General features: G+C 43.5%; 1 protein-coding gene across 1 annotated transcript in view; it reads right to left on the reverse strand.

The window, feature by feature from the left end:
* SLC45A2 (solute carrier family 45 member 2) overlaps positions 1-13,439 on the reverse strand; it is a 38,328-nt gene that overhangs the window by 16,754 nt on the left and 8,135 nt on the right. Inside the window, exon 3 of the mRNA XM_003792929.3 lies at positions 1,569-1,879. Within this exon, the coding sequence (XP_003792977.1) occupies positions 1,569-1,879 (311 nt within the window). The remainder of the gene's footprint in view (positions 1-1,568; positions 1,880-13,439) is intronic.

Raw genomic sequence — 13,439 nt, forward strand, 5'->3', positions numbered from 1 at the left:
CAGCTACTCGGGAGGCTGAGGCAAGAGAATCACCTAAGCCCCAGGAGTTGGAGGTTGCTGTGAGCTGTGTGACGCCACAGCACTCTACCAAGGGCGACAAAGTGAGACTCTGTCTCAAAAAAAAAAACTATTTGTTCAATAAATGATAATAATAGTATACTTATGCAAAGTTTAAAAATGCATTCCCATGCTTGACCTTAGTTGAACACCCTGATAATCCCAGAACAGACTTTCAAGCCAATAAGAGAAGTCAACTTCAAGGGGAGATGAGATTCACTGAGCTCGTTTGAAAGTTGTTAAGAGGTCAAATTGTGCTTTCTTTTTGCTTGGTACACCCAGAATTCTGCCAGGCTACATAATAACAACACTTAATCCTTATTATGTGGTGGGAACCACTTTAAGTAACTTCACATGGATTATCCCACATAACCTGCACAAACCGCCTACAGGTAGATAGAATTATTTCTCCCTTTAACAGAAATGTAAATGTCCAAGGTCATGCATTCCAGAGATGGTATAGCCAGGATCTGAACACCCACGCTCGTAATCTTTATCCCATAGCAAGTACCTGTTAGTTATTTGTTGAATGAATAACATGGGTCAATAGTAGAGAAATCAAAATTTCCACCTAGGTCTTCTACATCCTCTTTGTCAACAAGGGAGTCCTTTGGTCTATATTCCTGAGGTGCTGGCATTCAAGCTCAGTTTGAAGAAGGATACGATTGTTTCATCAGGTTGTCCAGTGGTTTCTACAATTATGAGAATGTTCTATAGCTGGGTTGCCATTTACAGTAGCTAATAGCCCAATGGGGCCATTGAGCATTTGAAATGTGGCTAATGCAACTAAGAAACTGAAGTTTTCATTTTATTTCATTTGAATTAATTATCTTTTTTTAGTTATTGGGGATTCATTGAGGGTACCAGAAACCAAGTTACATTGATTGCATTTGTTAGGTAATGTCTCTCTTAGAATTATGTCTTGCTCCCAAAAGATGTGTCACACACCAAGATCCCACCCTCATTTGAATTAATTTTAATTTAAGCTGCCCGTGACCTGGTCCCATTTCTCTGACATTTAGTCGAATTCTCTTTAAAATTTGAAGCTAATAAATTCATTATGCAGTTCACAGAAAATAGACTAAAGGAAATATCTGATCAACTCACTACACAAAATTCAACATATGCAACCCAGCCATCAACCCAGAGATGCTGCCATTTGGAGGAACGAATTTGTCATTTATAATCCTAACCTAGGAGGGTATTTCTTCTTAGAGGATAGTTCCAGGCTTTTCTTATAATCCAATTTTTTACAGTTGACTTTATTTTCCCTGGTCTGATGCTCTGAAAGGAGTAAGAGACAGGAGGACCAGAGGAAAATGCAGACATTTTTGTCTTTGAAGTGCAAAATTTTAATTCTGAAGGATAATAGCGATTAAACTCAATTAGACATCACAAAACTCTTCACATCAAACAAGAAAACAAAACAAAGAATTTACACAAGGAAGAAGGAAGGGCAAGAACAAGAATATTTTTCCAAAGTAAAAGAGAAAAAGCATTTGCATCTTTACCTGTTCAGCAGGATTTGGGGTTCTTTCTCCCTGCGTTGCCAGCTCTGGATTTATAAAACCATTTTTAACTTTCTCGATAGAACCATACTCGTACTTTCCATCTGGCAACAGAAGGTGCTGGGGGGGGATGTCCTTTGCAACATCTCTAAGCGGGGCTTCGGGGATACTGCACAGGTGAATAATAGAGCAGAGAGTGAGCACCAGGGAAGAGAAGAAGAACATGACCTGGAATTCTGTGCCCAGGACTCTTCCCACTTCCAGATGGGCCCAGTCTATGGCACCCAGAATGTAACCCAGGGCACCTCCGAAACCTGGAAAGCAAGAAAGAGCTGTATTAGCATATTTGGCAAATTTTCTTTTTCATCGTGCACAGACCCTTCCCTTCAGTGGGAAAACTCCCTGAGGACAGCACAAGCAGCCTGGATATGAGTGGAGAGGTGACACAGCAAGGGGCAAGTTCAAGTCCTGGCTCTAGCGTTTACTTGCTGTGACTTTGGGCTTCTTCCTGTATAACATAGGGGAAGTAATAAAAGAGCAACCTACCTGAAAATAGAAAGTGTTCAGAACAGCACTAGGCAACTTAGCAAACGCTTAGTAAACATCGCCACCAGCAGAGATACCGTGGCCTTTCCAAATTGCGCTCTCTCTACACTGCTTTTGAATTTAATTTCTAGAACCAATTTCTGGCCACAATAAAATTAAATGTTTTGAATTGTAACGTATCTATTATTAAGCTTCCTGGGATGATGCAAGATACAAAGTTCAGACAGCCTCAAAACTCATGATGCTCATTCCCAGTTGATAGCTACCAAAATAACAAGAACAAAAATGAACTTTTAAAAGTCCTATTAGCACCCCACAGGACTCCAATCTGAAGCATTCTTGGTGCTTGTTTTATCTGTGCATGCTTAAATGCAGTGCTGCTCCAGAGACACTGAGGAAAGTTTCCCCCACACCCACGCCACACTAATGATCTAATGTTGGAAATCCCATTATTAGTTATTTGTTCTTCTGAGTTTCTGTTTTTAAATACACATGTTCCTAATATGGGCAAGATCTCACCCTACTCAGCACTGAAGCAGTAATTGTTCCTCAGATGTTCCTTCTGGCGACAACATCAGTGATTTTTGATAAAGAAGAGCACATCTCACTGGAGACATACCAAAGGATGTCCAGGAGATTAAAGAACTGAATGCCACACACATCCTCTAATATGTCACAAGCTTTGTAGGACTGATCCTCCCGTCATGGCTTACCCCATACAGATTATCTGCCTGAACAGATCAGCTTTATTTTTGTTTTTCACTCACACAAATGAAGTCTCCATTTTATTTCTCAGGTAAAGACCATCTCCTCACAAACTAGGGAATCTAGGAAGGAAAGAGAATTTAAGAAGCTCCTGTCTCTAACCCTAAACACCTTAACTTATAGAAACCCTGATCCAGGCGGTGCCTGTGGCTCAATGGGTAGGGTGCTGGCCCCATGTGCTGAGGGTGGCAGGTTCAAACCCGGCTCTGGCCAAACTGCAACCAAAAAATAACCGGGCATTGTGGCAGGCACCTGTAGCCCCAGCTACATGGGAAGCTGAGGCAGGGGAATCGCCTAGGCCCAGGAGCTGGAGGCTGTTGTGAGCTGTGTGATGCCATGGCACTCTATTGAGGGCCATAGAGTGAGACTCCATCTCTACAAAAAAAAAGAGTATATATATATATAAACCCTGATCCCAAGAACACAGCACTGAATGCCAAGTACCGTCAATCTTAATTGTGCAGAGTACCAGGAGAATGGATGATTTGGGCCACTTTGCATTCTGGTTAGTTGGGATTTCACATACAGACTATAGATGACAAATAATCATTGGATTATAAAAATAAGGCATCAGTAGCACTCCTGAGTGTCCGAGTATTTTAAGATAGAGTTATAAGAAATTGTGACCTGGGCAGCACCTGTGGATCAGTGAGTAAGGCCCTGACCCCATGTACCGCAGATGGTGGGTTCAAACTCAGCCCCGGCCAAACTGCAACAAAAAATAGCCATAGCCAGGCATTGAGGTAGGCAACTGTAGCCCCAGCTACTTGGGAAGCTGAGGCAGGGGAATTGCTGCCAGTAGCTGTAGTCCCAGCTACTCAGGAGGCTGAGGCAAGAGAATCACCTAAGCCCAAGAGCTGGAGGTTGCTGTGAGCTGTGACACCACAGCACTCTACCAAGGGTGACAAAGTAAGACTCTCTGTAAAAAAACAAAGAAAGAGGCTCTGCGCCTATGGCTAAAGTGGCTAAGGCGCCAGCCACATACACCTAAGGTGGTGGGTTCAAATCCAGCCAGGCCCGCCAAACAACAATGATGCCTGCAACCAAAAAATAGCCGAGTGTTGTGGCGGGCGCCTGTGGTCCCAGTTACTTGGGAGGCTGAGGCAGAGATTTGCTTGAGCCCAGGAGTTGGAATTTTCTGTGAGCTGTGATGCCATGGCATTCTACCCAGGGGAACAGCTTGAGGCGCTGTCTAAAAAAAAAGAAAGAAAGAAATTGTGACCAATGGGATACAATAAAATAAGAGATATATTCTCTGGCAGTAGTGCAGTCTAGGGTCTAGTTATGGGTGACGGGCGTATACATAAGAAGATATAGGACAGGGAATGGTGAAATGCCAGGATCTGAGGGAAGGATTTAAGGCAGCCTACACTCTATGACTGATTCAGAAGAAAGTTCTGGGATTTGTGGTGCCTCTGGTTATTATTGGACAAAGACTCTTTTTATTATTCAGTTGTGGAGATGCAGAAGTCATGGGTCAAGCCAAGCAATTAACCAATAAGAACGTGTTAAACATTCCCTTGTTACAATAACCAAAAGTGTGTCCAGACATTACCAAATGACCTGGTGGGATCTGTGGGTGTAAAGCAGCCTCCAGCTAAGAACCCCTGAGATAAATGAACCCTCTGACAAATTTACACATTCCTTTTGGGAAACTATTTATAAATAGATCAATGGTTGCCATGTTGCCATTTTGCCATTTGATTCTCCTGTCCCTTATGCCGCTATCTTTCTTTTTTGAGACAGAGTCTCACTTGGTCACCCTTGGTAGAGTACTGTGTCGTCATAGCTCACAGCAACCTCAAACTCTTGGGCTCAAGCGATCCTTTTGCCTCAACCTCCTGAGTAGCTGGGACTATAGGCGCCTGCTACAACACCTGGCTATTTTTAAAAGATGGAGTCTCACTCTTTCTCAGGCTGGTCCTAAACTTCTGAGCTCAGGCAATCCACCCACCTCAGCCTCCCAGAGTGCTAGGATGACAGGCCTGAGCCACCATACACAGCCCTATCTTTCAAACACATTGTACTACTGAGCATCTCAGTAGATTGGCTTAGCTGGGGGAAGGTGGAATACAAGACTCCTGCCTTTTGAAAGATAAATATATGTGTAATTTACTGTGCAATGGGATGGTAGTTTTATTTGATGGATAAAAATATACACTATAAATATGTGGCTGGATTCATATTAGAGACTGACTTGGATGATTGAGTTCTATGATTGGAGGGTTTCTTAATTCAGTTGTATGTCTACTGGTTTAGTTTAGTTCAATAAATATTTATTAAGCACTAAATATATATAAAAGGACTCTACTAGCTTTGCCGGGGATATAAAGATAAATAAGACATGGTTTCCCATCCTTTTCCCCAGAAGGTAGTTTCAAGTGGGAGATGCTGATGAGCTACTTTGAAAAACCTGTAATGAAAATGCTTTGTTCGTCCCAAAGCTACCGTGGAAAGTAGCTACAAGTTACACCAGGACATGCCAGGAAGTTACAGCAGGCCACTGGGGAAATCATTCTAATAGGATACTAAAATACTGGAAAGAAACATTTAAGCTTTATCTATTTATACCTTTATATATAATGACAGCCAGTAGAGGGCTGTATGAATTCACTGAGGGCTTTCCTGTTTCTTCCTCTGTTTAGGCCAAGGATTTTATCTTCAAAGATAGTCTTCCAAGCAAAGCCGAGTCATCTTAGCAGTAACAAAGGCTGATAGTTTTATCATTTTGCCACCCCCACATCTCTATCCAGACTGCATTCATCTCTACTGCCACAATCGGCCTCATGGGGTCCCCGGAATCAATCACAGGCTACTGAACAAGCAATAAGACAGAGTATTCAAAGGACAGCTGCTGCCACATTAGATGACAAGTCTTTACATGGAAGAGCCCAGAAGGTGATTGCCAAGCCAAGATGTGCTGTCAAACCCAGATGAGAGCTAGCCTCAGGAGAAGAAATGGCTTTAGCAGACAGATGTCATATTCTGCAACTAATCATACAACCTGAACAAATGGTTCATCCTGGAAGAAGTCCAAGTATATAGAATTATGTACATCTTTTTTCTTTAGTCCTAATTTCCCATTTTACCTGTTACAACTACAGGAAATTGGGGAATTGCCAGGGCCAAGGAAACTAAAGAGAGTCTATCTAAATCAGACTCTGACCCTGCCATGTGCTTGTCATTGCCTCCCTGCCAAGGCGTGTGGCTTAGCCAGCTCAGCACGGATGGCAACACAGCTAGGAGGAGGCCAGACCAAAGACCCCGCACAACCGAGGGGGCTCATGATGGGGCAATTCAGATTCTTTTCTTTATGTTGAGAAAATAGAAGCAAAAGTGTCAGGTTAGGTGTGTAGATCCCACCTATTCCCACCACAAACACACTGAATGCTGGAGAGTTAATGTCAGTCCCAACTACTGTGCATATGAGTGTGTCTGCAAGTGTGTGTATGCTTGTGTGTGAATGTGTGTGAGTCTATGCATGAGTGGTTGAGTGTGTGAGAGTGGGTGAGTCTATGTATATGTCCATGTGAGTGTGTGAGAGTCTGTTATGAGTGTGTGTATGTGTGTTAGTGTATGTATAAGAGTGTGAGTGTATGTGTATCAGTGTGTATGTCAGTGTGTGTTCATGAGTGTGAGTGTGTGTGAGAGTATGTGTATGTATGTCAATGTGTGTGAATAGTGTATGTGTGAGTTTATGTGTATGCATGTATGTGAGTGTGTGTATGTGTGACTGCATGTGTGAGAATGTGAGTGAATATGTGTATCAAAGTATGTGTGTGTGTCTGTAAGTATGTATGTGAGTATGTGTGTGAGTGTATAAGTGTGTGTATATCAGTGTATGAGTATGTATATGTGTGTACGTGTGTGTATATGTGTGTGGGTGTCCTTGGCTTCACTTTCTTTGTTTTTTTTTTTTTTTTGAAACAGTCTCAAGCTGTTGCCCTCAATAGAGTGATGTGGCATCACAGCTCACAGCAACCTCAAACTTTGGGCTTAAGTGATTCTCTTGCCTCAGCCTCCCAAGTAGGTGGGATTGCAGGCATCTGCCACAATGCCCAGCTATTCTTTGGTTGTAGTTGTCATTATTGTTTGGCAAGCTCAGGCTGGAGTCAAACCCACCAACTCTGGTATATGTGGCTGGCACCTGAGCCACTTGAGCTACAAGTGCCAAGCCTGGCCTCACTTTCTTATCAACAGAAATTGACGGCGCACCTACTGTCACCAGGAACTGTGCTAGACAAGTGGGACTCGGCTGGCGGCAAGACCTCTGCCTCCTTGAGGCTGAGTATAGGAAAAGCAATCAAAATGATGCTTGCGTCTTGTTGAAGAGGAAAGACACAACCTGATCTGGTATTTCTTCAGATTTACAAAGCAACTATTCAGAGATGGTGAGGTATTTTCATTAATAAAGTATCACCCACTGTTTCCATCCACCCACCTCTTACCCCAGTTATTTCCTTCTCCCACTGAACCCTTCCTGTACACTCTGGTTGGGCTGGGATGCCTCACTGCTTTGAGGACAGGATGTGTCAGCAGAGAACAGAGAAACAAGAATAGTTCACTTTGCTTCTAAGTTTCCAAAGCCCTTAGGCTGCAAATACATAGAGGATTAATTCAGCAGAAAATATACTTTAAGAACAAGGCTTCTAAGCTGAGGCACAGCACCCATGACAGGGGCACACATATTGGCGAGTCCTTAAGGCAGCGATATTCCTGCTCTCTGCTCAAGGGTTGCTACTTGATTGGCCTAAAAACATCTATATTAAAATAACATAGGTATAAATAGCAATCAAAATCTGATTAATGTAAAAGCAGCCAGAAGTTAACCCGCCATTATTCCCTAACTTCCTACTGCTGTAGCTGGTTCCTGCTCAATGGCACTGTCCTCCCTGAGAGGTGCAGGATTTGTGACTTCCCCACTACTTTTGTAGATAACTTGCCATTGTGAAGCACAAGTCTTTCTATAGATAACATCACTATGATAGGCCTAAGACTGATCTTAGAAGTATTTTTCAGACTCTGCATTCTGTGGGGACCCACTGATGCCTACCAGACAGACCTGGGGATAGGTGTGGGAATAGATCCAACAGCCTTGAGACCCCTGCCCAGGAACTCCCTCAACTGAGAAGATAACCTCTGCTTCCCAACGACATGAGTTCACCCCCTCCAATCGGCAGACCTAATTCCCTAGACTTTTGCCTGCCAAACTATCTTCACAAAACCTTTCTTCCCAGATTCCAAGAGAGATACTTGAGAAATTCCTCAGGTCTCCTCACATGGTTCCTGTGACATTAAACTCTTCCCTGCAGTCGGCTTCCTCTTGAGCAGTGAGCAATGAACCTGGCTGGGCTGTAACATCCTGCTCCCCTCCAATGTCTCCTTATTCTTGTTCTTTAGAGTACCTCTCCAAATAAATTATCTGCACACAAACCTGCTCTTGGGGTCAACTTCTAGAGGAAGGCAGACTAAGACGTGAACCATCTTTGGCTGACTGCTTACTGAGTTGGGTTTTGCCCCTGGTCTGCCATTAACAACCTGTGCAACCTGGGGGCAGTGACTTTACCTCTCAGCAATGCAGCTTAATCATTGGTAAAATAGGGATGTTAGAGTCCTCATCCCACCAGTATTTGCTGGGCACCATGGATACTTCAAGCACTATTCAAGTACAAGCTTCCCACCCTGGAGAGCAGATACGCTGGCTGGACAGACAGGGAGTAATAACACACAAATGAAGAAATGATGTGATGTCAGGAAATGATTCATACATTGGTGAGGAGGGGCCATGTGACCAGAGAGTGTAACAAAGCAAGATGAACCAGACTGGCACCTGGGAACGAGCTTTCAAGCATGAGAAAGGCTAGGAAAGTCCTCCAGATTCCCTCTTCTCTAACCTCTCTTGAGATGCTTTGAGAGTCATGTTGGTGAACTTGAATGGAGAGGAGATGGTAGTTTAGTGATATTAACTGTTCTGACCTAAAAGTCACCCTTGTCACCTTCCTGTATCCTTGGTTTCTGCCCTGGCCACATCCTTTGGAAGCAGCTGAATGAGAGATGTGAAAGTCTGCCCCTGGTGGAGACTTCAAAGGGAACCCAGCTGATGAAACAAAACCGCTCACCCAGCAACTATTCACGAATGAGGAAAGGTTAAAATAGCCTCACACATGACATGCTCCTCTCTGCTGTGCAAAGGGTTTAGTCAAAGGGACCCCATCTCAATTTTATTTTTAAGAATCTCATCTTAATCCTAAATGATTTGCTAATCAGAACATTCATTCCATGTTAGCATTTTTGGCCCATACTTTGAAGTATTACAAAAACAAAAGTTAAAAGAGGGTGAGCCAAACAAGTTACCCATTCTTCTTCCAAAGATGTGAATGAGGCAAGTTCCTCACAGAGTAGTTACACATAAAACTTTTGCAAGCCTGGTGAGGATAGAGAAAATCAGGTCAATGTAAACATCTGGTGCTTAATCCTTTTAGATGGGGCCTTGTTTTGTGCCTGTGACCACCTGCCAGGTTGTTAGTAACAACCACAGTAGAGAGATTCACGTGCCTGGGAGGCAGCAAAAGTTCAGAAATGCTAAGCTGCTAAGAGTCAGGATATGAACAGAGATGGCCTTTCCCATCACGCCTCACCCCAGCCTCCTGCTGAGAGATAGAGCCCATCGCTAAGAGCAAGGTCTTAGGTTCAAGGTAGCAGAAAGATGCTTGGTTAGAAGCATTTTGGCCCAAAGGAGGAATATTCTACCCTCCTCAATGAGTATGTGGCTATCAACTCACTGCGTTGCCTAGGGAGGTGAGAAAACACAGATGGAATCACCAAATCCACCACATATGCCAGGGACGGAGGAGGGTAGAGTTACCTTTAAGTACAAGAGACAAAAAATTGGAGGAAGAAAATATCTCCCTAGAGCCAGTAGAGTCTTTTCTTTAAAAAAAAAAATGCTGCAAAATCTTTTGGTAATGAACACTTTTGACCCTTATTTGTGGAGCCATTTGGAATTATTGGGCCAGAACTGTAGCTCTGAAACAAATACACAGAATTTCAATTTACTGTGATGATTGGATTCCTCAGGTGAATAGTATCTTGCTGATGATAAAAATCGAAAGGGGGCCTAGCACTGAACATGCCTTTACAGAAATGCTCACATCACGTGGAATGCTGAAGGCATCTCTTTGCCAAGGTCATGCAAATTCAGAAGGTATGCAAACACAGAGCAGAGGGATGTTATTCTTCACTCTGTCTTTTAGCGTGGTCTTCCATTCAGAGTGAGGGCACGGTACTGGGGTCTCACATCGACATTCAACTCACCAGAATTCAACTATCACACTTTGAAAAGAGGGAGATAGAGAAAGACAGAGACAGAAAGACAAGAGTCACATTTTTAGTAGCAAGGGTGATCCTATCTGCTATTCCATTAACTGAGCCCATGCCCAGGAACAAACATTAAAGGACAGATGAATCTGCAAACAACGTGGGTCGCTACGAAAGTTTTAAAATGGTGCTATGGTCTATTATTTATTTCACTTCCAAGAAACACATTCGACAGCAAACTTTCTGATTCACCTATACGAAGTTCAACTTGCTTGGCTTTTGGCTGAGTGGGAGGGCTTCATTTGCTTCTGTCCATGTGGATTTTACGTTTCTTGATTTTTGTGTGTCTCAAAACTTTTGTAATAACCCAGGTATATGTGTACCTATATTTGTATTGTATGAGTGATTGGGAGGTGTTTACAGAAATGTAAGCGATCCAGTATTATCACTGAGTCAGAGACTTTAGAATCTAAGCTTTAACCAGGGTGAGACCACACTGCTCTTCACTACAAGAAGTTTTCAGCTGTTTTCCTAGTAAGGGAAAGAACTTGTCTTGAGTCATCCACACACCCTAGAAGTCCTCATGTGACCACAGACACACACTGGAGACAATCGGCTGAGGCTCAGAGTTCAGAGCTGGTCATGAGACAAAGAAAAGCAATTAAATGAGCATATTTGACTTATTAATGCAATTTGTCATGCAGTTTATTTAACCTGCTGTAAAAATGCACAAAATAGGGCGGCTGCTGTGGCTCAAAGGAGTAGGGCGCCAACTCCATATGCTGGAGGTGGTGGGTTCAAATCCAGCCCTGGCCAAAAACTGCAAAAAAAAAAAAATGCACAAAATACTAGAGCAGTTATGAAACCCTTTGGTCTCCATTTACATAACTAACATTACTAAGTGCCAGCTATTAGCAAGGCAACAAATTGGAAGCCTTGGAGAATGTGCAGGTAAACTCTGGTGGGGAAGTTTACAATTGTTGTTGGAGAGATACTTTGTAGGTAAGTATCACATGTTGTAAATTACAATATAGGAGAGAAGGTGCAGATCAGGTTAAATTGTCAACAGCCATCTAACTTTAAAATATAATTCTCTTTTAACTCTTTAGTAATATATGAGACTTCAAAAGCTCTGGCTGTCATTTTCTCGTAACGGTCTTGCTCTTTGATTGTTCTGATTAGACTAATACTCAACTGTGTTTGCATTTTATGGGCTCCAATTCCCTGCTAAGCAGACTGTGTACCAAGCAGCTATTTGCTCTGGCAGGTCCTGGAGGGGTTGGGGTGAGCTCCACATCCCAGGGCCTCTGAACTTGACCTCAGCTCTTCAAGACATCCAAATGGCCCTAATACCTGCTGAGCACCTGGAGAAACAAGGAACTGCCACTTGGCACTGGCAAGTCCTCAATGGGACGGGGAAAGATGGGTGCTTCAGGGTAGCCAGTGTTGCTACCAATCCACTTGACTCACATCCAGAATTCCCCGGAGCCGGCTGAATAGCACCACTGCTGACAGATAGGTGCTGCCCTGTCAGTCCAGGCTCTGCCTTTTAGGCCCCAGTGGTTTCCTGGGTACTAAGAGACCCCAACTAGAATATCTCTCAATAATAACTTAGGGACAATCTAACCTTCCAGTTTAAATAGTTTGTATTTGATGTGATAGCTACCAACTTTTGCCTAGTCAAAAAGAGTTACTCCTGGTCAGGCACAGTGGTTCACACCTGTAATCCCAGCACTCTGGGAGGACAAGGCAGGAGGATTGCTTGACCTCGGGAGTTCAAAACCAGCCTAAGCAAGAGTGAGACTCTGTCTCTACTAAAAACAGAAAAAACTAGCTGGACATTGTGGCAGGTGCCTGTAGTTTCAGCTCCTCCAGGGGCTGAGGAAGGAGGATCACTGGGAATGATCCTTTGGGAATATAAATCCAGAAGCCATCAGTTGGATCCACTGGGGTGGAAATAAATTAGAGTCTGGAAAAACAGTTAACTGATAAGTAGAACCCAGTAGTCAGATTGCTGTGAGCCAGGCTGATGCCATGGCACTCTAGCCCAGGCAACAGAGTAAGACTCTTTCTCAAAAATAAATAAATATTCCTTCTTCCTTGCTGAATCCCAGTTTGGTTTTAGGAGGCAGGCCCATCTCCACCCTACCCACACCTCACTCTGCCAACCTTCCTAGGCTGACATGACTGGATTCTGCTCAGTAAGAAACAAGCAGGAGTGTGTGGGGGCTACTGGGAAAGCCTTTGCTTTCTTTATTTCAAAAGAGCATGTAGGCTTTCCCCTTCCTCCTTCTCAACTGGCCTCACCCTTCCTCTTGTCCATAACAAACATGGTTAGGGGACTGGTGGTAGCCATCTTGTATCCAGGAGGCAACATATTCAATGAAGCAGCAAAAAAATATATAAAATTGCCAGCTCTGACATCCAGCTGCTGACCAAACGCCAGCAGACACCTACTTCCAGACTTCTGGTTAAGTGAGGAAAACAGCCTTATGTTTTTAAGCTACTGTTATGTGGCTTTTGTTACTTGCAACCAACTCCTTCCTAATCAGTCCATTCTTCAGGCACACACCAGTGATGATGGGGTAGGGGCCAGGGGCCAGGCAGGGTCTCAAGGAAGTCAGCCTGATTCTCATGCGGCAGTGCCAGTACCCAGAGAGTTCATCCTACGCACAGAGCACTGATTGTCACTCATATTTCCTCTGTTCTCTCATTCACACAATTGTGGTGTAATGAGCATGATTTTAAGAAAATAGCACTTTGAGACTGGGCTGTATATTTAAACTGACAGGTAGTGGAATGGTATCCTGGGGGTGGGGGACAAATTCCCCCTTGCTAACAACTGCTCTTTCCTCTGAGGATAGGGACAGGGAGGATTTTAGAAGACCATAAAAGGAGAATTAGTCACAAAAACCAGAAAACCGCCAGCTTGGAACCCAATATTCAGGGCCTGTCGATGTTGTTATGAACACAGAAAGACCATTTGTGTTTTTGATGTTCATTTGAAGATTCTAGGATATCTCCAATATGCCAAGAAAGAAAAGGGGAAAGATTTGGGGGGAAAGGGAGAAAGACAGAAAAGTGAGTATGTGCCTTCCACACCCCATCTCTCCCACGCTTCTGGAGTTGGGCTTAGTGACAAGGGTAAGGCAGAAAGGGCCACATGCACCGAGGCTGGCAGGTTCGAACCTGGTTTGGCCTAGCTAAACAACAATGACAGCTGCAACAAAAAAAAAACAGCTGGGC

The sequence above is a fragment of the Otolemur garnettii genome, unplaced genomic scaffold (genome assembly GCF_000181295.1).
Source record: "Otolemur garnettii isolate 467f Iridium unplaced genomic scaffold, OtoGar3 scaffold00063, whole genome shotgun sequence".
In the NCBI taxonomy this organism is placed as follows: Eukaryota; Metazoa; Chordata; class Mammalia; order Primates; family Galagidae; genus Otolemur; species Otolemur garnettii.